Raw genomic sequence first — 24,834 nt, 5'->3', positions numbered from 1 at the left:
GGAGCAGAGGCAGAGTGCTGGGGAGAGGTCAGATTTGGCTAACACAACGAAGCTGGAGCCAGAGTGGATTCAGGATGGGCCTGGGATGGCTCGTTAAAAGATGGAGTGAAACACGGCCCTGAAGTTCGCGGTTTGAATACCTGAGAGGATGCTGTCTGTCGCTAATCGACAAAATGGAGAGAATTCTGCGGGCAAAAAATTAGAAAATGCTCTTTTTAGACATCTGAAGTTGAAAGTGAACATTGGCTCATCAAAATGGAGGGGATATACATTAACCCATATGGTCAGTTACCAAGGAAGGTTCTGTGCATCCACACATGGTGAGGTTTTCCTAGCGACCTGGTGCTAACAGAGAAGAGGGGTGAAGAGTCCTTTCAGCGCTTCAGGAGCCTCGGAAGGACCTGACAGTTACAGACGCGAAGCCAGACGAGGCTGAACACACTCTTCCCGAAGACAAATGAGTAAACTATAGGAGGGATGAGAGCTGGGAGGATTGCTCAGGGCATGGGCCCTGAGGCTACTAATCAGGGCAAGCTGCGGAACGAAGGAGCCAACAGTCAGGCGTGTCTGTCAGGGTGGGTGCACAGCACACACAGGTTGTGTGTTCTGCTCCCCGTGGCCTCTCAGGAAAATGTGCTCAGGTTCTTTAGACTTTGCCTTCGTGTTGACAAAACGGGAAAATGTGCCCAGACGGTCTTCAGAAGATCAGTGTCCAGTTGGAAAGAATGTAATGTTCCTTCTTCATCGGCCAAACACAGCCATGACATCAGTGTCGGCGGAGGAAGTCCTGGTAAGGGTGGCGTTGCCCAGAGGTGTTGGTGAGAAGAGAGTGGTGTTCTTCAGTCTGGGGTGCATATAGCAATCAGATAAGACTCTCAAAAGAGCATTTACAATGCAAACAGTTCGCTTCCTCTTGAACCCCCAAAAGATGGCACGCGGTGCACCGCCACTCCTCTGTCTCCACGGTTGCTGACTCATGGGAAAGAATAGCATAATACATAATTCTCCTACATCTGGAGAGGAGAAAGAAAGTGTGCAACCCCCATAAATACATCCAAGTGAAAGACTCCACTTTCAATATACCCCCCAACTGAGGTCCAAGTGAACACAAATGCTTAATCTTCTCAGCGTCCTTAGCAGCACATTGGAGGGTGAAAACAGAACATGCAACTAAAAGGAATGCTGCGCCACATGTTCTCTAAAAGCATCAACAGCAGCAACCGAACACACCGGGCTCCAGCGTGCACGCGTTCCGCTGCCTCTAACCTGTCTGCGGTGGATACTTTTATTGCTCTCTGGCGACACAGAGTTAAGGGTCATCAGGGGTAATTTATGCCGTTTATTTTAACAGGTTTTAAAATGAAAACAGTAAAGCTGAATATAAGCCAGGACCCCATCTGGAAGACAGCTGGAGCAAACCAGAGCCCGCTGCTCCAGTCTGTGGAGGCTGCGCAGGTGCGGCTTGTTCACTTTTCTCTAAGAAAGCAAGTCTTCAGAATCCACAAGACTGGGTCGGAAGGAGAGGAGCAGCGACCTGAGAAGCCAGGAGTCTGCCAAGGTAACTGTGTAAATTACAAGGCCATTGATGGGCTCTCCTGATGCCTCAGCAGGCCCCATCTCCAAAGCTATGCTCTACTTCCTGCACTAGCCCCCCCCCCCCTCGCTAGCGAGTTCCAGATAGTGGAACCAGGGAGAGACACAGAAGCAGGTGTGTCAGACAAATCTTCATTGATGGGAACATGCGATCACCCTAATCTACAGGTCCAGACGCTGGTGTGGGGCGCAGGCATCATGAGGCCAGGCGTCAACCTCAGCTGTTACTCCTTAGGCGCTCCCTCCATTTTTTCATTTATTCGTTCAGATGATGTCTCTCACCAGAACCCTGGGTTCCCTGATCAGGTTGGACTTGCTGAGCCTAGAGCCACAGGGTTTTGCGATTAGCTGCTTCCCAAGATCTGGGATTACACGCTGCTACCACGTGCCTGGCTTTTGAAAACAGTGGTTCTGGGGATCTAAGGTCCTTGTTCCTGTGGGGCAAGAAGAAGGGAGTGTCGTCCCTTCTTCCCTACTGCATCTTAATTTGTTTACAGATTCATAAATGTTAGTCTTCTGATCTCCCAGGACCATTCTTGTGGTTCTTTGTCAGATCTTAAAAGGGCCCATCTCAGCTCAGAATTATTCTCACAGAGCACAAACACCCAAACCCCAGCATACACCCTCTCTCTGGTATGTACAACATCCTGCAGAATGATGACTGAGTCATGCTGGCCTCCCAGGGAACCCACATCCATCTGCTCCACACAGCCACCCAAGTGCTCTGAAATGGCGGGTTGGGGTTTGCCCTGCTGTGATATTGGGTCCTAAGTAAGCCCTGGTCAAAGGCAAGTTACTTCAAGAGGCAAGGGAATGGGGCCACAAGTAAGGGTCCATTAAAGTGTCTGAGAGCGTGTTGAAGGCACCCATCTTCAGGAGCTCAATGGTAAATGAGAACTCATGACAAACCTCATGAAGACATTCGGAGAAAAATGTCCCATTTTCTGACATCAGTTGCTCTGTGGGGTTTCAGTGTTGCTGTCCAGGTTCTTAGACTGTTGCCTCGGTGATTCATTCGGAAGTGCGGCTGAGACGACGAGATAAATATAGTCATCAGAGTCCGAAATGGGACACTGATGTCAAGAGTGTGCTCATTTTAGCAGATGTCACCAAAAGGCATCTGTCACAGCTTACTCCGGAAGAGTCTTCTTGCTTGGTCAACTGACATTTTTCTTTCTTTTTAAAAGGTTTGTTTATTTATTTTATATGCATGGATGTTTTGCCTGCAAGTAGGCATGTGTACCACATGTGTAACCATGGAGGTTAGAAGAGAGGGTTGGATCTGGAACTGGAGTTACAGATGATCATGAGTCACCATATGGGTGCTGGGACCTGAACCTGTATCCTCATCAAGACTGAGCAAGTGCTCTTGAACACTTAACCTTCTCCCCAGCCCTGGGTCATCGTTCTTATTTGTGTGACTATTGTGTTCAAATCCCTCCTACTGTCTTGTCCTCTGTCCCAGACCTGTCAGTCAGTCAGGCTGTTGTTTGCATTTCATGTGTGGGATCAATCTCTGCTTCACAGAATTCATGCTATGGACCAGGACTTTTGAGTAAGAATTCATTATAAGTCAGAGTTCCTTTAGGACATTCTACTAAATATGGTACAACTCGACAGGACCAGCCCCAAAGAGCAGAGGTACTGTCTGTACCACAGGTTTTGAGACAGTCCTAGAGATGCCATCTCCAGTGGGGGTCAAAGTGCCTTGTCTACAGTGTTGCTTAAAGGCCATCACAGAGAACTGCACATTGTAAAGAGGCTGACTGAGGCAGAGAACTTGAGTAGGGGAAAACATTAATGAGGCTTAGCTCTTATGCTTGGGCTATCACAGTGCCTTAGCCTACAGCTAGAGGAAAACACTGAGGGGAAGACACCCAGCTGACAACAGACGCCTTGGGAAGATTATCGTAATGATCATTTCAGAAGCAAGTCTGACCATCATTATCTGGAGCACACATTTAGTGGCAAGGGAAGGGAGGTCAGGATGCCAAGGCGAAGGCTAAGCTCTGGGCTTGGTCTTCATGGGTTTCACTAGTTGGATCTGTCCTTTTCTACCCCAGTGTGAGGCTTACTCAAGAGCGTTTGTGTGTGCCTTATTACTACACATGCAAGATGGGAATAAGGATAGACTCAGCATCACAGCGCAACGTGTATTCGTCAGCAGCAGCACAGAAATGAAACACTGATATGAAATAACATTTGCTCATTTGGGTGTTCCTGGAGAACTAAGCTGTGAGTTTACTTTAGAAAGGCATGCAGTCTTGGAGGCTGTGGGTCCCTGTAGCTTGGCTTGCTTGTGGACACATGGTGATAGTACATCCTGTTCCAGTGATCTTAAAAAGAGCCTCCTTATGCTGCATGCAAAGTATAGGTCACAGAGAGAGGCTGCCAGGGAAAGCAGGCCCGAGCTGGTCTCTGTTTACCCCTGCATGTGTATGTAGTTGGGGTCAGTACACAAGGGCAACAGGGGAAGGATGGTCTCTAGGACTTCCACCTTGGAGGCTGCCGCCCTGTGCTTCTGAGAAGTGCAGCAGGCTGTCTCAAGGGGTGGGGGCTTTTGTCCCAAGCTGTCCAGGGTACCCAGGGGGGAAGATGCAGATGGAATGCAGCTGCCTGGAGAAGCACGTGCACATCGCCCTGGTTGTTTCTATTGAGTGCAGTGAGGGCCTTCTAGAGAACGCCTCAGTAAGTGCTGAGTCCTTGGCGACTGCCTGAGGACTAACTCTTTCTTCAGTCTTCTTTGTTTTGAGGCATTTAGTTTTAAAAAGCTTGAATCGCAGCTGGGCTTGATGATCTAGACCAGCACCCTCAGAACTCCTGGGACAGAGGAAAGAGGACCAATACATCACACCTGCCTCTGGTACATGGGGGCTCAGGGCTGGGCTGGGCTACATGGGATCCCGCCTCTGTGTGGGTGCGTGTGGTGCAGTGGAAACTCTGTCACAGGCTCGCCCTGCTTTGGCTGAGGAGCCTTGGCACCCTGCTGTCAAAGGTCTGCATTATGATTTTATATCTCAGGTCATGATCACCTATTTTAACTCCCACTGAGTGGGGAGTCATCCATTCCAGACAAAGCCCACTTTAATGCATATGTACTCTGGCCATAGCCCCCAAACAGTCACCATCTGTGCCAGGCTCGGGTCTGCAGTGCAGTAGCCAGTAGTGCGTCAGCTTTTCGTCCTGAAATAAGAGGGTCTTCGGAGAGACACACTCAAAATGGAGGCCAGCGGCCACCCTAATGGCTCGACATTTTCAGATCCTTCTGTGACATAAGACAGGGAGCCAGAGGTGACAGAAGCCAGACAACCGCAAGGATGACCAATTGATGTTGATCGGTGTGCCGATCGATGTCTTCTATTGTCTACAGACTTTAGAACAAGGGATATAAGTTTTTGACATTTGTAAAAATGTGCTTAATTTTGATAGATTCACTCAGATTGAACAGGAGTCAGTCAAACATGAATTCTTCACTCAAGCCCAGGGCTAACTTTGTGGTTCTGCAACCTGATCCCAAAGCACTGCAATTAACAGGTTTCTTTGCTTGCTGTCTGGAAATTCTGCACGATGTCATCCTTGAGCACAGGGTTGTAAGCAAAATATGATGGGCTGTAAAACATGAGTGGTGAGGGCAGGTATGTACAAGATGCACGCCTGGCCCTTCTTGCAGCCCTGATCTCAAGTCACATTAGCTGTGCCTAGCGAGGAAAGGTTTCTGGCACCACATGCGTTGGAATTCAAAGACACCCAAAGCAATGCCCAGGTGAATGTGTAGCTTACGAGGTGTGCGGACAGTCCCTATGGGCCAGGCTTTCTGTGTACTCCAGCACTGTCTTTGAATAAAGAAAGAAGCCAATGCCGAACGTTTGTGAGCGAGGACCCTATGTAGCCGGCCTCACTCGCCGTTCCCTTGCTGATCAGGTGAGGGAACTCACCACCATAATGGCAGTGCAGAAGAGCAAGCAGCTGTAGCTCATGGTGCTTTCAGATTCTCCTTACTCATCAGTAAGTCCACGATGGCTTTAGCAAGGTATGCAAATATGGGGAAAAATGGGCTCCATTTTGCATTCTTTCCTGTTGTTCTGGTGAAAAGAAAAGAAATCTACACTCACAGATTCCGGAATGAGCAGGCGGCCTGGTGGTTGAGGGCTTGCCAGACAAACACGAGGAGGAAGGTAGACCCAGGTGTGATGCACGCTTGCAGGTAGGAGGGTCCTGGCGCTCTCCACACGGCACATGTAGCCTTACTGCTGAGCTTCAGACCAGTGAGACACCGCGTGGAAGGGGGCACACAGCGCTTCTGAGCACCAACTTCTGAGACCAGGCCTCTGTGGGCGTGGGTACATGTACCCGTGCATTTATGGGCAGCTTCTCACACAGGAGTGCAACACGCACACGGCACAGCACAAACACGCACCACGACGCGGTGATAGATGCTGAGACGCACTGTGATGAAGGGGAAGCTTGGCGTTTTAATTCCATGAAGGCATGCTTCTCCCGAGACCTCGCTTTCAGTTGGCAGTCACTTCGCTGACCCCGCCCAACCCCGAAGTGAGTGCACAAGCCCATGGAGCACAAGAGAGCATGTTCACTGCCCGCCAATGTCAGGAAAGAGCGCTGTCCAGAGCGCAGCCCTTTTGAAGGGAAAGTGAGTGAAGGCCCAGGTGCGGGACTTCACAGGCCGCTGGCTCCCTGGAGCTGGTCTTTGATGGTAATTGGTCTGGGTGGTTGGCTTTCAGGAGGACACTTCTGCCATATTCCCTTCCACCTCTCACAGGAGAGCCACGGCCACATAACCGCCAAGGCGACAGAGAGCCAGACTTGAAAGCAGCTCTGAGGGAACAGAGCCTCGGTGCCATCAGACAAATACATAATAACAAACGGAGATCTGCCTCTTCAAAGAACAGCACTTGGAGATTTGGTGACCCCTTTGCTCGTAGTTAAAAATGAAGTGAGACCGAAAGGCCGGCGCAGGAGCCTGGAGGACGTCTGGGACCACAGGTCATCGGTCGGCTTTGACATGGGGGGAGATAAGGGAGTTTGCCGTGGCAAACCACCTTTGGAAACGGAGCTCACGTGAGCGAGTCAGTGTTCTCTGGGCATGCATTTGCCGAACGGAGCATACACCGTGTCTGCAATATCACTAGGCGGGCCTGAGAGTTTAACAGAAGCCTGGACTCAGTTAAATTCATATCTGGATCAGAGCAGGATTTATAGTTAAAAAGGCTGTCTTAAAAAAAAAATCCAATTTAATGAAATACCAATCAGACACCATGAGGAAGAGAGGAGCAATAAACAGCTTAACAATTATAATTAACAATCATATGTCAGTAGAAAAAGCAGGAAAAGGGTAGGCTCTAGAGGACTGTATAAGACGTCAGAAGGAGCAATAAATAGCTACTGTAATTAAGTTACATGTGTTTTTATTTTGCTTTTATTTTAAAAGCTAACACCATGCAAATTGCTTTGCGATTGAACAGAACACCATCTTTCCTTCCGAGTTACAGCACTTCGTACTTCAATCTCCTCACATTCACGCCTGTTAATCCAGGTCCAAATGGAGATGGTCACACCGTGGGCATGGACTTGGCTTGCTCATTGTTCAGAAATTCCAGGGTAGTTGAAAACTATTTTGGGTTTCTTACTCAAATCAGATTTCAACTTTGATTTTTCAAAGGTTAATAGGTTGGTACAGTGGCCTGTTATGTCAACATAGCCCTGGGAAAAAATTAATCATGAAAGCTATGCAAAAGGTCAAAGAGACTGAATAATCTACAGCAAAGAAACCACAGAGCAGGTTCTGTGTGTCTCTAAACAATTTTTATCCAAATGAAGAAGCGAGGCAAAGAAAGTAAGTGATCACAGTGTCACCCAGCTGTGGACACTGACAGAGGAGAGTGACAGAGTGCCAATCAGACAGAGAAGTTCATTTCAGCAGCCTGTCAAGACCCTGCGCTCCCAGAGAGGCCAATGCAATAGAAACAGAGGAGGAATCTCTGTCAGCAATTACTCCAGTGTTAGGTGAAGTTCATCAAGCAGGCATTCTGCCGCAGGAAATACAAACACTGAGTTTTCTACCCAGGGGAATCCAAAGCGCTGACCTTCACTCAGAGCAGAAGTGTGTTTGATGGTCTGTTGTTATGGTGATGAAACAAGTGGGCCACAGAAGCCAGCACGGGTGCAGAGCTGCTGTCCTGTGCTGCGTTGTGATGTCGTTTGGAGCTCAGGTAAGTCACAAGTTACTCTGTGCATGTCTCGGCAAAGGAAAGACTGTGGGGGCAGGTCAACACTGGTGAAGGTCTGGGTGTGCGGATGGCTGGAGAGGAGGGCTCCAGAGGCAAACAGAAGCCTGAGGTACTTTAGTGTTCATCAGGCTTCCCACGTGGAACGCAGACTTAGCATTGGCTCTTGAATCTGTTCCTCTTCCATTTAGGTGATGGTTAAGTAATCGTGATCGTTCATGTCTGAAGTGACTGTTGTGGTGTCAAACATCTAAGAGAGAAAATAAGTAGAAAAAAATGTAACCAGATCAGCAGAAGATAAGAAGCTGAGCAGATGACCAAAGTGCAGCATACGATTATATGACACAAGGAAAGCAAGGAAAGCAAGGAAAGCGCACGTAGGCACATGTAGGTCCGGAGGAGTCATCACCAGCATTGCAGCACATCTCGGTTCCTTTCTTACACTCCTGTTCCTCAGTGGAAACTTGCTGACATTTGAATTAATAACACTCTAGCAGACAAGGAGGTGCTAAGGACAGGTGACACCGCGTGTTACACGTCCCATGCCGTCACTTGCAGGGGCTTCGCATGTCTTACAGCTGCTCTGAGTCCAGGGTTAATGCTGGATTTCCTGATCCTCTGGGTCAGACCAGGCCACAGACAAGCTGCCAGGAGGTTCTGCCCCCCACTTCTCTCGGTGTTGTGGAAAGACTACGGCAGCTTGGTTCTTAGTGCCAGGAGGAGGCTAGAGAAAACCATTCTTTCTTCTTTCGTTAATTCTTTTAGAACTCGCTTCCCCTAAACGGACTTTTTTGAAATATTTCAGGAAAAACATATACTCAATTTTGAGTGTAGTGGAAGTTTTGGTTTCTTTAAGAATTCAGTTGTGTTTTGGTTTTGGTTTAATCCCAAGTGTGAGATATGGGACTGCCTCAGTTTATCCACAGCTGATAACAGCCTCGTGTGACTCAGAGAGGGGCATGGTCTAGGCTAGCTGGAGATAATGGAATTCTGAAGACTCTGGGAGAGTAAATACCAGAGCCCAGAGAGAGGAAGGGGCTTTGAGGAGACCTGCAGATGAGGAAGCAGGCTGCTTGTTCGTCCTGCTGCATTGCTGTTTGCTGTTGCTGGACTGCTGGATATTCTGACGACAGAGATTGCTATTTCCCCAAAGAACCCAATGACCCTAACCAGCTGGAACTAAGTCTAAAGAGGTCTACGTCCCCTTTCCATTCCTTTCTCTCATACTTATGGTTGGAGGATTGGAAGGGAGGTAGAGGATTAACAAACCCCAAATAAAATAGAGTTTAAAAAGTAGCGCCTACATTTAAACTTCCATGTTTTTGCATAAACCAGTGCTGTAAAGTTTAACTGTCTGTCTGTCTGTCTATCTATCTATCTATCAATCAATCATCTATATGTATGTATGTATCTCTATCTATCTATCTATCTATCTATCTATCTATCTATCTATCTATCTATCATCTAATCTGTCAGTGTATCTGAAACAGGGTCTTTCTATGTAGCCCTGAATGTCCTAGAATACTCTATGTAGACCAGCCTAGCCTCAAACCCACAGAGATCCACCTTCCTCTGTCTCCTGGGTGCTGAGATTCAAGTGTGCACTACCACACCTGGCTCTGAGATTTCTTTCTTAAAAACCGCCTTCCCTTGTCTAAAGCCTCCTAGAGACCTTTCTCCAATGCATGCTGGGTTCTACTTGAACATGTAACATTTTGGTAATTCTCATAAAAATTGTCAGTCCGCCCATCTATTTTTGGTTCATTTTAAGTAATCACCTTCTAAACTCACTGGAGACTGCCGGGAATGGGCTCATTGATCCGTGGATGACGCTGGACTCAAGCTCCTTCCTTGCCTTCCTCTCAGTTTCTCAAGCTGCTCTGTTTACACGTTACAGCTGTGACTCCTCTCCTCGGCTTGATGTGGCTACCTGGTTGTTCTGTGACCGATTTTCCAAACGCTCAAAATGACAGCTGCCCTCAGACTGTGCCTCTCCCACCCCTGCTCCGCTACCCTCCACACAGGCTAAGGTTTCGCCCTCCGAAGCCCTTTACTGTGGCATACCCTGATGTCAGAGTAGAATAACCAGAGGGATTCATTGATATGCAAATCCCTAAGCTTCATTCTGTGGGTCTGCAGACAGCCTTAAGAACTGGCTTTCATTTCAAGCGCCACAGTGTCTCTGATGCCTGCAAGCCACAATTCTGCCCCAAGAAACACAGCTGTACCTGCTTAACCACAGTCTCTAATGCCAAACCTTCATCAGCTTTTACACGTTTCCTTCCTCAGTCTCCACAGATGGTTTAGTCCAGTAGTTCTCAAGCCTCTGTACCCCTACCTGGAAAGCACTTAGAATCCCACTACATCATCCGCTTCCTGTGCCAGTTAATTCAGCTCTTTCTTGGAGTTAATTAATTCTTAATTGTTGTATAATTACATACAGTGAGCACGTAGATACCAAGCACCTGGTTCCGTGAGGACTGACAACCATATATATACATTTTTTTCTGAGGAATTCATACCATAATCAAACCATAGGGCATTTATGTCAGCCTAGGAAGTTTTCTCTGGTCCCTTCGGGTGGGTCTATTTTCATGCTCTCCCAGAAGCAACCAGCGTGCTCATTTTCAACTTCCTAGGCTCCCCTGGCCCAGTGCTGCGTCACGGAAGCACTGACGTGGAATCGTCCCGTGTTGGTTCCTTCGCTTCTGCTCCACGTGGTGTTTCTAACATTGTCAGTGTTTGGCATCAGGGCTCTTTAAAATGTCCAAGTCGACATCGCATGTAGTCCATTTGATCCTTTTTGTTCAACTCGGCCTGTCAATTGTGACAGCTGGTTGCCTGGTAACAACTGTTAAACTATGCCCACCTTCAAAAGTTTTCATCAGTGGACTTCTGCAGGGAGCTAAGCAGTTGATGCTTTTTAATCGTTAGCTATTTTCCAAACCTGCTCAGCTAATTCCAATAATGATATTTTAGGAGGGTAAAGCATTTCTGGAATGGAAACAGATGACATACCCATCTGTTCTCAAGGACCTTCCCTCAGCTTTCTCTCCTGTCTCAAAGGATAACCCCCCCTTTCCATTTTGTCTCTGACCTAGTAACAGTCATGTTTGTGAGTGTGAGCTACATGCTGCCAAGCTTCCCTTGTCTGAGATAGCCTTAGAATGTTCATATTTTGTCGTGACTATGAGAATTAGTGGGGGACATTATGGAGCCTGTTAACAGTATGAGGCGGGATTTGAACACACACTTCTCGATGTTTCCTGTCTTTCCTCCTTTAACAGCCCTTTCATTCTTCCCACCTCCACTGGCTTTTTTGCCCTCTGTATAGAGTAGTGGAGTAGTGCTGATGTTTCTTCTATTCAGAGGAAAGAATAAGTTAACTGCTTTCTTTTAAACAAGTCAGCCATAAAGCAACATGTTTACTTATTTTCTTTCCCAACAAGTTGTAGTTTCCCATTTTACCCTTCAACTCACTCCAGAAACTGGCTTCCGAAATTCCGTGATTGAATGGTTTCAAGGACAATAATGATTTTTTTAATCACATGAATCAGACATGTCAATTTAACTTTTCTTCCCTCCTTCCTCTCTCTCTCTGTCCCTTTCTCCCTTTCCTCTGTCCTTCCTTTTCTTTTCATCCTCTTTCTCCTCCTCTCTCTTCCCCACTTTTTCTTTCCTTCTTACACTTGAATTGAACCAAGAGCCCAGCCGTTCCTAGGAAGTTGGTCTGATACTGAGCTAGCTCTCCAGTACTCAACTTAATCTTTATCTTTATCCAGCTAAATTTCCTTTATTTAACAAAGTAATTTAAAAAATATAATTTGTAAGCCATTTAAGTTGTTTTTAATTTCTTTCTGTATATTCTTTTTGGGGTTCTCACTTATTGGGCTTAGGTCAGGGGACGCTGTCTGATGTTAATCTGCAACCCATATCTGAAGTTTTGTGTTAAAGACAAAGAAAGAATAAGACCTAAGTCCTAGTTATTTTCTAATAACAAAGGGTGATTGTTATTGTATGCTGTTGTAAAACCTTTTCTCTCTGTGTCTATCCATTCCTAAGTTCTCAAAAGAACAAAAACAGAACTTAAAGTTTGATTTCAACCAGTGTTCTACTGGGGGACCAGTGAGTTTAATGGATTTACTTGCAGAGCATGGGTGGCCATGAAACAGACACACTGGAAAGTCTGAACACAGCTGTCATGGTGGCTTCTGCACATCGGGTACACGGAGCTCCCACAGCCTTCAGTCCTCTCCAGTCTATGTAGTCTGGCTGGCTCATCCTGCAGACCTGGAGACCACGTGCAATTAGAGCAAAGTCACATAGGAATGACTGAGAGGAGCAGCTGGGTCCTCAGGAGAGCGTCTGGTGACTTCCTGCCCCTCCTTCTCTGAGGGAGCATCAACAATCCAGCAAGCCCACCTGAGATGCTCTTCCGCAAGTGTGCACGTCTGACCTCACGGAGACGGAGGGTAGTGCTGTAAAACTCCCGCCACGCCTACTTAAGGTGCCTAGTAAAAGCCTAGAAGGAGGCTATGAATGACCTTCTTGTTCCTGTTGACTGGGAATGACTCAAGTTCATAAGACTATTTTGTTGTTGTTGTTGTTGTTGTTTAAAATTAGTACACAGTTTAAAACTTTATAAATGCTATATTTTATGGTATAGAATTCAAGTAAATTAAATATGTGAAAGAGGAGGAAGGATTTCTGGGAAAACATACTGTATTTTATTAGAGTCTAAGGAAGTGGTATGCCCCAGGTCAGAAAGATAGGATGGGAAGATTGTCCAAACAGAAAATCTGGGTTAGAAAACACAAAGGAATTCATTCTCTGACTCCTCCGACACGTTTCATTTTCTTGCTTTTCTCTGTGTACCTACATATGTTTGCCACATTTTCTGTCTGTGCTGGGGTTGGGGGGGAGGGACGGAAAGAGGCCTAAGGAATTTTCTGTCCCTGCAAAGCAACAACAAATCAAAGATGATGTAGATGTAATTCCAGGGGCCCCATCCCAAACGAACAGCTGGACTTGGCAGTGTTGTCCGCATGCTTCTGGCTTTGGGGCCATGAAGGAGCTGTAGAGTCTTCCTCCATGATTACGGGTAGCTGCAGAGACCAGGTGCCTGTGTGGCAGAAACGTCCCTGCAGGGAGGTCCTGAGAGACAGTGTCAGCCCTCTATGTCCTTTCTCTGTTCTCTTCTCTCTCTGTGCTGTAGGGATGGCTAATCGAATAGACTTCTCCTCTAGCAGATTCTAAGTCATCTGTAAGAACCCCTTTTCTATAATTAAAAACGATCCACAAAGACGTATCAGTTCAGAAAAATTTACATGCCGGCAAATGAAGTGGCATAAGACGTGACTCATACCGCATAGCAACAGCATGCTCCCTTGCCTAAGGAACAAATCATCAGGATCCCGTTAGTTCTGACATTTAAAGTTCACTTTGTTTGGAATTGTCCTCCGAGAGGGTCATGGCTGAGGTGAGATGGCCCGCATAAGTCTCAGGCGTGGTTTTATTAAAAGAAATAAGTCACAAGGAGTGGACTTGAGGATTCAGAATCTTCCTGCATCCTCAGTATTGTCTCTCGCTCCTGTCTGTGGTTCAAGATGTGGTTCCTGAACTCTCAGCCATTGCTGCCTTCCACCTACTTCCTTTGCTCTGCCATTCCCAACTCTAACCCCTGAAACTGTAAGCCCCAGATAAACTCATCCTTTGACAAGTTGCCTTTGTCCCATTGCTTTATCTCAGAAAACAAAAAGTAACTAATACAGAGAATTACTTGTTCAACCATTGACTTTTCTGGATGTATTTGAGGACCTCTGAACAGAGAACATTCTTCCCAGGTTGCTGAACTGTTGCCCAACCTAAACTCAGGACCTACTTGAATCTGGAATCTATCACAAGGATGAATATATTCCTTGGTATGCTGTACTGTAGATTAAAAAAAAAAAACTTAATTTATTTAATCAGTACATTTTTACTTAGCATTCACTGTAAAGTTGTTAGCAAATGCCAATAATTTTCTTTACATCATAAAAAGTAATCTCCTGAGAGTATTTCTTCAACATCAAATACAGCAAAAGCTACAAAAACATAAAGCAAGACCACAAATGTCCAGGCACAGGTGGAACACTGAAAATGTGTTTGAAGGTTACATAAAATTTGAGTAGTAACAGCCAGAGGAGGGAGAAGCAGAATGGTCCACCTTCTAATTCCTGTCTCCATAAAACTCAGAATAAAAGCCAAGACTATTTCTCATGGGTTAGTCTCCTGTCCTTCCCATACGGAGCCTAGATTGATAATTAATGACCCTTGAGAGAAGGCTACTTAACTTTGCCTTTTCTGAAAGTTCGGGGAACAGAGGACAAGAAGATGCCCTTGCTCTCTAATTAGAGAGGTTGGAGCCTATTGATCAAAGTGGAGGTAAGCCTGTGACCTACTTCAAAGGAGCAACTGCAGCACGACGCAGGCGACACCTGGGCTTCTACGGGGCTGTGGCTGCAAGTACAGGAATCCTGAGAGAGTGTACTCTAAATCAGGGCAGGAGACCAATCTTCAAGAGGAGCTGCAGTCTACTCTCAGTCACATCCTTCACGTTGATCCTCCAATCTTAAGCGTCGTATCTATTCTAAAAGAATGGCATTACTTTGTAAAGCTTGTTTTTTTTTTTAAAGATATAGAAATCATATTTTTCTCTTTTATTTTGTATTGACTAATTCTTTTTCCCTGAATAGCAGTATGATAGTTTGGGAATTTGGAGTTACAGTAAAAAGTAATATTTATAAACATTGGAAGATTTTTTAAAATCCCTGACAATTAGTTTACAGCAATTGTTTTGTTGATGGAACTGGTTTAGACTATTGGGTTACAGTGCATCACTGATAAAGCAACAGTTTCATTCAGAAGGCTCAGATGCACTCAGAATGGCTAAATCATATAAATAGGGGCTTGGTGCATTGGTTTTACAGGAACCGGCATATTAGACCACTCTAATTTTCAATATCCTTTGTTAAGTGATACCAAAACAGCTTTAATATTTTTAATTATGTAAAATGCATATAACATAAAATTTGATGTCAACCCTCTGAGAAGATAGTATGTACATCTGCCTTGCTGTGCCATTACTCCACCATTCCCACAACTCTTTCATACTGAAAAACTGAAACTCCACAATTCTAACCTCCTGTTCTTCTCCTCCCAGCCACGGGCAACATTTTGATTGTCTAATTCTATGCGTGTGAACTCTAGGGAATGCAGAACAACAGAACTAGACAATCTCTGTCCTTTCATAACTAGCTCCCTTTCATCCGTGTTGTAAGGTACTGGTTACCGGTTTTTAAGGACTAACACATACAACTGCCTTTATACCCATGTGCTGCTCACCCATCGTCTGGTGGTCAGTGGGCTGCTTCTGCCTCTTGGCTACTTGCTGACACTGCTGCTGTGAACCCCGGTGTACAAATACCTCTCCAAACCCCTACCCTCATGTTTGAAGGGTGTACACCCAGAAATCAAAGACCCAGGCCACAGCCCTTCTTTGAACCCGGGTTCATACATGCTGCAGACAAGGGCCGGGCAGAGCCATTCCCCTTCCTTCACAGTAACTGTCATGAAGGCAGCTGGAGCATCCAGGATCCTGGCAGGGACCAGGAGGGTCTAAGGGGGAACCAAAAGCCTAAGACTGCCAGCGATGTATCTCCGAGAAGCTTGGAGGTTAGCACTGCCTATCACACCCTGCCTTTTCTATCACCAGGAAATGTGGACTCTTCGGGAACTAGAGGAAAAGTTTATCCCATTGATCACTCAGACTGCACTCTGAGCTCATGAGGCTTGGTTCTGGGCTACGATTCAAAAGTGGGAACTGAAGGAAGAGCACAGAAACATCTGGAAGGGCTAAGGAGAGGGATTCCCTCTGTGCGCAAGGACAACAACTCCTCCATGCCACGCACTTTTGGGGAATTAAAATTGTTTTCTGTTTGTTGGTTTGTTTGTTTGTTGTTGTTGTTTTTTCACCAGTTTAAAAATACCTAGAGGAGAAAACAAAGACCCAGTTTTTATTTTTTGTGAATGACAGTCCTGTGTGATCTTTTTGTGACCAACAGTGAGCCAGCAGCAGGGCTTCTGAGGCCTGCTGGAGGAAGTTGGATGAAACGCTGCTTCCCGGCTTCACCTGCCTAGTCCACAGGCAGACCTCAGTAAAGAAGAATAGCTGTGAACTTGACATTGGAGCAACACCAGAAATGCTCAGGGTAAGAGGGGAACGAAAGGGGAGTGGAAAGAGATGGTTGGAGAAGGGGTTAGTGTGTAAGAACATCAGTTGCCAGAAGTGATCTTGGTGCAAGAGCAGGTAACCTGGTTAGCATCTCTCCTAGCTCTCTGTGCCCCTCTCCTACCATGTTCCCTCTCTTCAGCCTCTACCTGTGTCTATTCTGTCTCCCCTTCAGAGTGAGGTTTATGCCTTCTCCCTTGGGTCATCCTTATTACTTATCTTCTTTGGGTCTGTATGCTTATCCTATACTATATGGCTAAAATCCACTTATAAGTGAGTATAAACCATATGTGTCTGAGTCTGGGTTACCTCACTCAGGGTCATCTTTTCTAGTTCTATCCATTTGCATACAAACTTCATAAATTTTTTGTTTTTAATAGCTGAATAGTATTCCATTGTGCAAATGTGCCATAATTTCTGTATCCATTCTTTGGTTGAGGGACATCTGGGTTGTTTTAAGATTTTGGCTATTATGAATAAAGCTGCTATGAACATAGTTGAGCAGGTGTTCTTATTGTATGGTAGAGTATCTTTTGGGTATATGCCCAGGAGAGGTAAAGCTAGGTCTTGAGGTAAAGTTATTCCCAATTTTTAAAAAAAAATGCCAGATTGATTTGTACAAGTTTACACTCTCACCAGCAATGGAGGAGGGTTCCCCTTTCTCCATACCCTCGAGAGCATGTGCTGTTGCTTGAGATTTTGGAGATTAGACCTGAGAAGAGCAAGGGTGAGAGGATAGAAGACCTGTAGAGAAAAGAGAAACTGAGAGTGGGGACATCTCTGTGACGAGCTGGAAACCTAAGTCAGGGTAGGCTCCTGGGAGGATATGAGGGGGTTTGAGCAGAGATTCTTAGTAGCAGAGATCATAGAGACTGAAGGGGACACCCTCTAACTAGACTAGTCTCCTAGCAGGGGGTGGAAAACACCAACCTACCCACAACAACTTCAAACCCAAATTTACCCTGCCTATAAGATGTGTAGGGATAAAGATAGAGCACTTAGAGCAGAGATTGAGGGAATGCCAAGCAGATGCCTGGTCCAACCAAAGACTCACCCTATCAGAGAGTGACAACACTGACACTATAGACCGTATTCTGCTAAGCTTGCAGTCAGGAGTCTGTCAGAGTTGTCCTCTGATAGCAGTGCCTCAAAACAGATGCTGAGACTCACAGCCAAACACTGGTCGATGCATAGGTAGTCTTGGGGAATAGTGGGAGAAAGGAGAAAAGGACCAGGAGGTAACAGGAGCTCCACAAGAAAACCAACAGGGCCAACTAACCAGGGCCCAGAGGGGCTCGCTGAGTCTGAAGCATCAACCAAGGACCATGCATGAACTGGACCTCAGCCCCCTACAAAGATGTAGCAGATGGGCAGCTTAGGCTTCATGTGGGTCCTCTAGTAAGGGAAGAGGGGACTGCATAGGACAAGGACTCACTTCCCAGCTTTTTGATCACTTTCTCCTGGCGGGACTGCCTTGACAGGCCAGGGAAGAAGACATGCTCAATCCTGATGCAACTTGATGAGCTGGGGTGGATGGGAAGGGGAGGGGGGGAAAGAGAGGGGTACTGGAAGGGGAGGAAGGAAGGGGCTACAGGATGTCAAGTGAATAAAATAAATGAGAAAAAATTTCTTTGTGTTATGATGGGCAGTAAAGAGTTGAATGCAGCATGCTTCAAGTGTTGACCTAATGCTTGTAGAAATTAGGAACCATCATAGAAAAAAAGTGGTGAATATCCTTACCTACAGACTCTCAGAACCCCCACCTGTGGGGTCACGGGCAGGGCATGAAGACAGTCACCAAAGGTCCCTGTAAAACATGTTCTTCAGCTAGCCTCAAAGAATGAAGTATCTTCCTGATCTCAGAGAGGTATTCTCCATAAAACTGTGATATTCTCTTGGTGCTTGCTTTCACTCACTCACTCACTCACACTCATCTGGGTGTGACATAATTTGCAGTGTTGACACCCACTGCATCACCTTTTCCTGGTAATAAAGAGCACAGTAGTTCCAACTCAATTAGCCGAGTCAACTCAGTCAAATTAGCTGACTCAAGTTTGGGGAGCTGTTACGGCATAAGATAGGCCTCTACCTGGGGTGCTGCTGTCTTATCTCCCCACATCCTCTGAGTTCAACACGCGTGTGGATCACAGACACCACCGACTGTAGTAGTGAGATGTGAGGGCCCTAGGCTTAGGGTGAAAACCTGCATCCTTAATTGCTCACAGCCCCGGCTGGTTTCTGTGTGGTTTCTGTGTGCTATTTTGAATGTAACACGTGTTTTGTAAACTCAGGTCATAATTTCGGCAAGGTTTTATGGAAGAGTTTCGGTTTTGATGCAGCCCCCATTCTCTCCCAGTTAATCAGCCTCCATTCAATGCCAAGCTGAGCTGCTGTTTTGTAAAACATGAAGGTGGTTGTGTCTACCTACAACTCACCTTTCCCTGATTTGATTGTTGTTTGAAATGTCCTCATAACATCACCTGGCGGCTATTTGGCAAAGATAAGAGTTGTAATTCTGTTTTATACTTTAAGTTCTTAAAGAGCCAAGTTCTATTTTTTAAAGCAACAGTCACTGCCTCTCTCATTCCTCAGCATTTAAATGTTTTGCTGATATTGCTGATTGTTCCTTAACATATTCAACAAATATTTACTGAAGCCCTCTGGGTGTCATCCTGCCAAGATGAACTGACCTTTGTTCTACATTCAAAGAATAACAGACTAACTATTTCTACTGGAATTCTTCCTTCCAGTCCTTTCTTTCTTCCCTCCCCCTCTCTTTCTTTCTCTGCCTTCTCCTCCTCTTTCCCTTCCTCCTCCTCCTCCTCCTCTCTTCTTCTTCCACCCCTCTTTCTTGAGCCAAATTCTAATGAGAATGAAATATTGTAGAAGATTCTTTGGGGTACTACAAAAACAGTCTTTACATATTTGCTCCAGAAATAACCTGAGCAGGTGGATGGCCTTTTGATAAGAACTCCTGGAGGGAGTGAAGGATTTCAGGGACTCCAAGCTAGAAATCATTTCTGCTCAGGCTTAAGTAACTGCCTGCTCTTTGTGCACAGACCCATACAAGACAATTGACAGAGGGGAATCTCCCACAGTGCCTTTTTGGCTTCGGCATCTTTACTGTTCTGTTGGGTTTGATTCCAGAATTGAAGTACTGGCTCTGTGACTATCTCTTCATTTAGGTTAACTCCCCATCCTGGGAGAAGCCTTTCTTTCCCACTGGCAGTGCAGGGCCATGGGGGCACCAGCCTCTAGACATTCTGGATCCTAGCACCAACCAGAGGCACATGCCCTGTCCTTGGACTATTCTCTTTTCAGCATATCACAGAATAGAATTAATAAACCTAAAAATGCTTTCTGTTCTGCTCTGTGCTAAGTGAGATCTGCAAAAGTAAAATGGAGACCAGAGAACAAGGGAGAATTCTGCTTATTCCTGCTCCTGTTAAGTGGGCCAGTCTCAAAGAATTAGTACAGCAGTATGAAAAAATGGTTGATGGAGTACATTCAATGTCAGAGAATAGAGAGTTCAACAGTAGACAGTGAGAGCTACCGCTTCACAAGGTAATGGCTCTTATAGGCCCATATATTTGAACACCAGTCCCTAATTAGTGGAAATGTTTGGAAAGGATTAGGAGATGTGGGCTGTTGGAGGAGGTACATAATTGGGCGTGAGCTTACTGGTTCTAAGTACTCAAAAAAAGTGGTCCCAGTTAGCACTAGCACCCTTTCTCCCATCCCCCACCTTCACCTTCAACCTGTCGGTCAAAATCAGAGCTCCTTTACTCTGCCTTCGTGCACTCTAGCCCTTTGAGACAAAAGCACTAAATTAAGCACATTTATGACCTGCCTTAGCCATGGTGGTTTGTCACAGCAGCAGAAACCCCAACTAAGAAAAAACTCCTCCTTCTTGCTGCTTTCCGGTAAAACATTCCCACATCAGTGACTTTTCTTTCCCCTTTGGTTCTCTTTTTGTGATTTCGGGAGTCTTGACCTATGATCTAACAAATGATTTACTGTTTAGCAACCGCTTAACCTTATTGAGTGTTTATTATATTATTGGATATACACCATTTTTCTTGTTACTTAAAACACACACACACACACACACACATAATGTTTGTTACCTGGTGTAAAGTTATATTTTCCATGTCCATCTTCTGCTTCAGACTTTGATAGTAGTTAATAAATTTGTGTGTGTTCAGCTTTTGGAGCTGGAAAACTGCTTAATTAGTACACAGTGGGTGTGCTACAAATGTGCAAGTGGATATATTTTACATCTAAAGTATTTACATTCAAATAATAAGCTCATATACGTCTTCATAATCATAATCACAATGCTATATTAAATTTGCTGTCAAACTTTTTTAAAGGAATGTCAGAGAAGCCAGAGGAAAATGGGTAATATGGTGGCCTACCCAGACCTAAAGAGCGAAAGGGCTCCCGGTGGCAAAATGGCTAAGGTGGACATCAACCATGTGACTTTGGCATCCAGGCTCTTAACTACTGCATCATACTAATGAACCCACCATAAACACAGGAACACTTCTTCAAAGCAATTAAAGCAGATTGGGAAAGCTGAAATGTGACTTTGAATCTACCTCACATACAGTGTTGCAATTCATGACAGTTTGTGATTCTGTATTGTGTGTGTGTATGTGTGTGTGTGTGCATTTGTTCACCTGTGGGCCTATGCATGTGGAAGTTAGAGGTTGAATGTGGGTGTCATTCCTCAGACACCATCAACTCTGTCATTTTGAGACAGGGCATCTTATTGGCTTGGAGCTGCCAATGCTTTCATGGGATTCAGTTTCTCCTTCACAGGCATCTTTAGAAATTAAAGAGAAAGAAAGAAGTGATGTACCGGTCCCACATGCTGATAATTGGTTTCATTAATGCTTTCTGCTGTCGTTGATCAGCTAGTTTATTTTCACTGGACTCCCCTGGCCGAACTGAACTCTTCCATTTTCTTGCGAGATAAGAGAAAGGAGCCATGAATGAGCCACTGGACAGTCCAGCCAACACTTCTGACTCCCTGGATGACGTCGTTGCTTTGGGAAACTGCACTGATGAGCAAATATTATTCAAGACGCAGTACCTTCCTGTCATCTACAGCATCATCTTTCTGGTGGGCTTCCCGGGGAACACAGTGGCCATTTCCATCTACATTTTCAAGATGCGACCCTGGAAGAGCAGCACCATCATCATGCTCAACTTGGCCTTGACCGACTTGCTGTACCTGGCCAGCCTCCCTTTCCTCATCCATTATTACGCGAGTGGCGAGAACTGGGTCTTCGGGGACTTCATGTGCAAGTTCATCCGATTTGGCTTCCATTTCAACCTCTACAGCAGCATCCTCTTCCTCACCTGCTTTAGCATCTTCCGGTACGTTGTGATCATTCACCCGATGAGCTGTTTTTCTATTCAGAAGACACGGTGGGCAGTGGTGGCTTGTGCTGGGGTCTGGATCATTTCTTTGGTAGCCGTCATGCCCATGACTTTCCTGATCACATCAACCACCCGGACCAACAGGTCTGCTTGTCTTGACCTGACCAGTTCAGATGACCTCACTACTATCAAATGGTACAATCTTGTTTTGACTGCCACAACTTTCTGCCTTCCCTTGGTAATAGTGACACTCTGCTACACAACAATTATCAGCGCCCTCACTCATGGGCCGCAGACCCACAGCTGCTTCAAGCAGAAGGCTCGAAGGCTGACCGTTCTGCTGCTCCTTGTGTTCTACATATGTTTCCTACCCTTCCACATCTTGAGGGTCATTCGGATTGAGTCTCGCCTGCTTTCCATCAGCTGCACCATGGAGAGCCACATCCACGAGGCTTACATTGTCTCTAGGCCGCTTGCCGCCCTCAACACCTTCGGCAACCTGCTGTTGTACGTGGTGGTCAGCAACAACTTCCAGCAGGCACTCTGCTCCGTAGTGAGATGCAGAGCTGGCGGGGACCCCCAACAGGCCAAGAAAGACAGCTGCTCAGACAACCCCTGAGTCAGGCCGTTTAGTCAGCGCTAGGAGCTGGCTCAGAGGTGAAACTCTTCAAGTGCAGATGTGAGCTCCTGAGATAGGCTCTTCAGTACCCGCATCAATTGGACGTGGTAGAAAGCAATCCTGCAATCCCATCGCTTCGTTGGTGTGCTGGAAATGGAGCCAGGAGAACTCCTTAAGGCTCCAGGGCCAGCTAGTTCACAGGGACTAATCTCAAAGGGACCTTCTTTCCACCAACACAGAAGGGAAGGGCCCATGCTGGAGGCTGTCCTCTCAGATCCTCATGTGTGTTGTGGCATGTATTCCACCCCTCCCCCACAAATAGTCACACATCATTCACACATACACACTCATCACATAGCAATTGATCAATGAACTGATCAGTTAACGCCCCTTGATAACTCGTATATAACTTCTAAGAAGTCCAGTATCCACAGCCCAGTGGAACCCGCAGCAAGTACAGTATGTTCTGGTCATTGCGAGCCAAAGCCATGGGCAGGGCTCTTGCGAGATCTTTGTGAAATACATATTGAGATCACTGGGTAGAGAACGAGATTTGTGAATGTCAATAAAGTAGATAGGATTAGAAACTATAAGTCTCAGAGAATTTCCGTTGCCGCCAACTTGTTGCCTCCACATGGAAAGCAGTGATTGTACAGCAGCCCTGGACCGCCCCTCCCCCACTGCTTTAATGTCTAGAAACAGGACAGACAAAGGGAAACAGCAGACAAACTAGAACCAAATAACAGTGAAGCGTGCGCTTCCATGCCTAGTTCCCCGTCCTCTGTACTTCGGGGACTCGGTTTGCTGAAACCCTAGGTTACCCAGAAGCATCATCTGTGCCTTTCTCAGTATTTTCACATCTCATATCTTTACAAAGTTTTTTCCCCCCTTTAAATTTTCTTTGCGATCTTTTTCTGAGTCTTCCTCTCAGTTCTGGTTAGTTCTTTAGACTGAAGGAAACATTAGGGCACAGTTAGAAGGGAGCTGGGGAGACGGCACAGCCAGCGAAGTGTCTGATGTACAAGTGTGAGCTTGAGTCTGCTTTTTGGAATCTACACATAGAAGCCTGTAGCAGAGGTGGCTCGTGGAATCCCAGCTCTGGGCAGGCAGAAACGGGCAGGTCCCTGGAGCCTGATGGCCAGCCAGCCTAGCCTGCGCCATGAGCTCTAACACAGTGAAAGACGCTGACTCCAAATAGAGGGATGTAGCTCCCAGTGAACGGCAAACATGGCTGTCCCCTGGACTATGTCATCACTGTTGTCGGCCATCTTAACATTGTTGTGTTTATAAGTCATATTGTGTTTTATTAATACTTGTCAACATTTTCTGGGGAAAAGGAGACATGATGAAATAGAACTACTTTCAAATATCATCTATACATATATCAGGTGCTAAATCAAAGGTAACATTATTTCGATTTCCATGGGAAAATTCTCCTGGAAACACATATTGGGTATCTTGATCTCTTAGAAATATAACAAAAACAATGCCTGTAGAAACAGTGAAAAATTTTCTTGGATTACGTGTATGCTTAATTATCAGTAAACATAAATATTTGAGAAAATGCCTGTCTACATACTTTAAACCCTAATGAATGTGTTGATACGATTAATAAACTTAAAAACAGTTACTCTCTGAACTGGTCATTTTCCCCACAAAAATGAAACTTATTCATTCCCATATTGACAGCAATGCTTAGTAAAAGGAAGTTTGGAAATCATGGAAGGAATGGCTGGAACCCAGAGCTTCTGCATGGGGAAAAGACTGTCAGGTGCCAGTGGCCTTTGACGTTTTAGGTCATCCTGTCTGACTTAGACCCAAAGATGCTTATCCAGATCCAGTGCCAGGCAAGTGGGATAGGGGAGGGGAGGGAAGGGGAGGAGGAGGAGGAGGAGGAGGAGGAGGAGGAGGAGGAGGAGGAGGAGGGGAGGTAGAGGAAGAGGACAAGCAGGAGTAGGATGAGCAGGAGGAGGAGGAGGAGGAGGAGGAGGAGGAGGGGAGGGGAGGAGAAGGAGGTGGAGGAGCAGGAGGAGGAAAAGGAGAAAGAAGGGGAGGAGGAGGCGGAGGCCGTGGCCTCGGCCCTAACCGTGGACATCCCGGATGAGAGTCTGCCCATAACCGTGACCTTCGAGCCAGCCCCCACAGGCTTTTCTGTAACAGCGGAGCAAGCTGTTTCCACAGACGCTCGGGCTCAGTGCTCCATGGTGGCTGTGTATCCTAGGTTCGTGGCCAGCGGTCCATTTGGAACCCCCAGCCTTCTGCCTCTTGCTCTCTTCCCTTGAGACCCAGCCAGCCTCCGGGCCACCTCCAACATGTAGGTACATAAAAGTTGTTGTTTTTCGTTTTTTGAAAATTTTTGATTAACTTATGAGCCTCATCAGAATGTTTTTCAGGATAGAAGGTAAGTGGGCAAGTGGAATCCTTATGAAATGACTGTTTTAAACATGGACACTCTAAACCCCTTTCCTCTATGTCAAAGATCCCTCAGAGGGAAAAGCAACCTTACACACACACATACATACATGTATACACACATGTGCACGTGTGTTAAATATATATATATATAATTTCTTTGATAATTTTCTTTCTTCCCACCAAAGTACAGGGAGATAAATAATTTTTCTTTCTGGAACAGATTAGTCCACTGTATCTATGGCTTTATTTTGTTATTTTAGGGACCTGACTCCAACACTTAATCCCACTTTCTTCAATTTTTAACATTT

The 24,834-nt window shown here is 45.8% G+C and overlaps 1 protein-coding gene across 3 annotated transcripts; it reads left to right on the top strand.

Moving 5' to 3' along the window:
* The first annotated feature begins 1,457 nt into the window (after positions 1–1,457).
* Oxgr1 (oxoglutarate receptor 1) lies at positions 1,458–23,702 on the top strand. 3 transcript variants are annotated; one of them, XM_060391612.1, is made up of 3 exons: positions 1,458–1,558; positions 15,938–16,084; positions 21,024–23,702. In XM_060391612.1, exon 3 carries the CDS (start codon positions 21,098–21,100, stop codon positions 22,109–22,111), a length of 1,014 nt encoding a protein of 337 aa, XP_060247595.1. In that variant the 5' UTR covers positions 1,458–1,558; positions 15,938–16,084; positions 21,024–21,097; the 3' UTR covers positions 22,112–23,702. The 3 variants fall into 3 exon arrangements, with proteins under 3 accessions (XP_060247595.1, XP_021500464.1, XP_060247594.1); XM_021644789.2 differs by lacking the exon at positions 1,458–1,558 and adding an exon at positions 7,372–7,820; XM_060391611.1 differs by lacking the exon at positions 1,458–1,558 and adding an exon at positions 7,372–7,820 and having other exon boundaries at positions 20,478–23,702.
* Positions 23,703–24,834: the final 1,132 nt, after the last annotated feature.

This window comes from Meriones unguiculatus, chromosome 9, assembly GCF_030254825.1.
Source record: "Meriones unguiculatus strain TT.TT164.6M chromosome 9, Bangor_MerUng_6.1, whole genome shotgun sequence".
Classification (NCBI taxonomy): Eukaryota; Metazoa; Chordata; class Mammalia; order Rodentia; family Muridae; genus Meriones; species Meriones unguiculatus.
The sequence above is the reverse complement of the archived record's forward strand: the minus strand, read 5'-3'. Positions and strand labels throughout refer to the sequence as shown.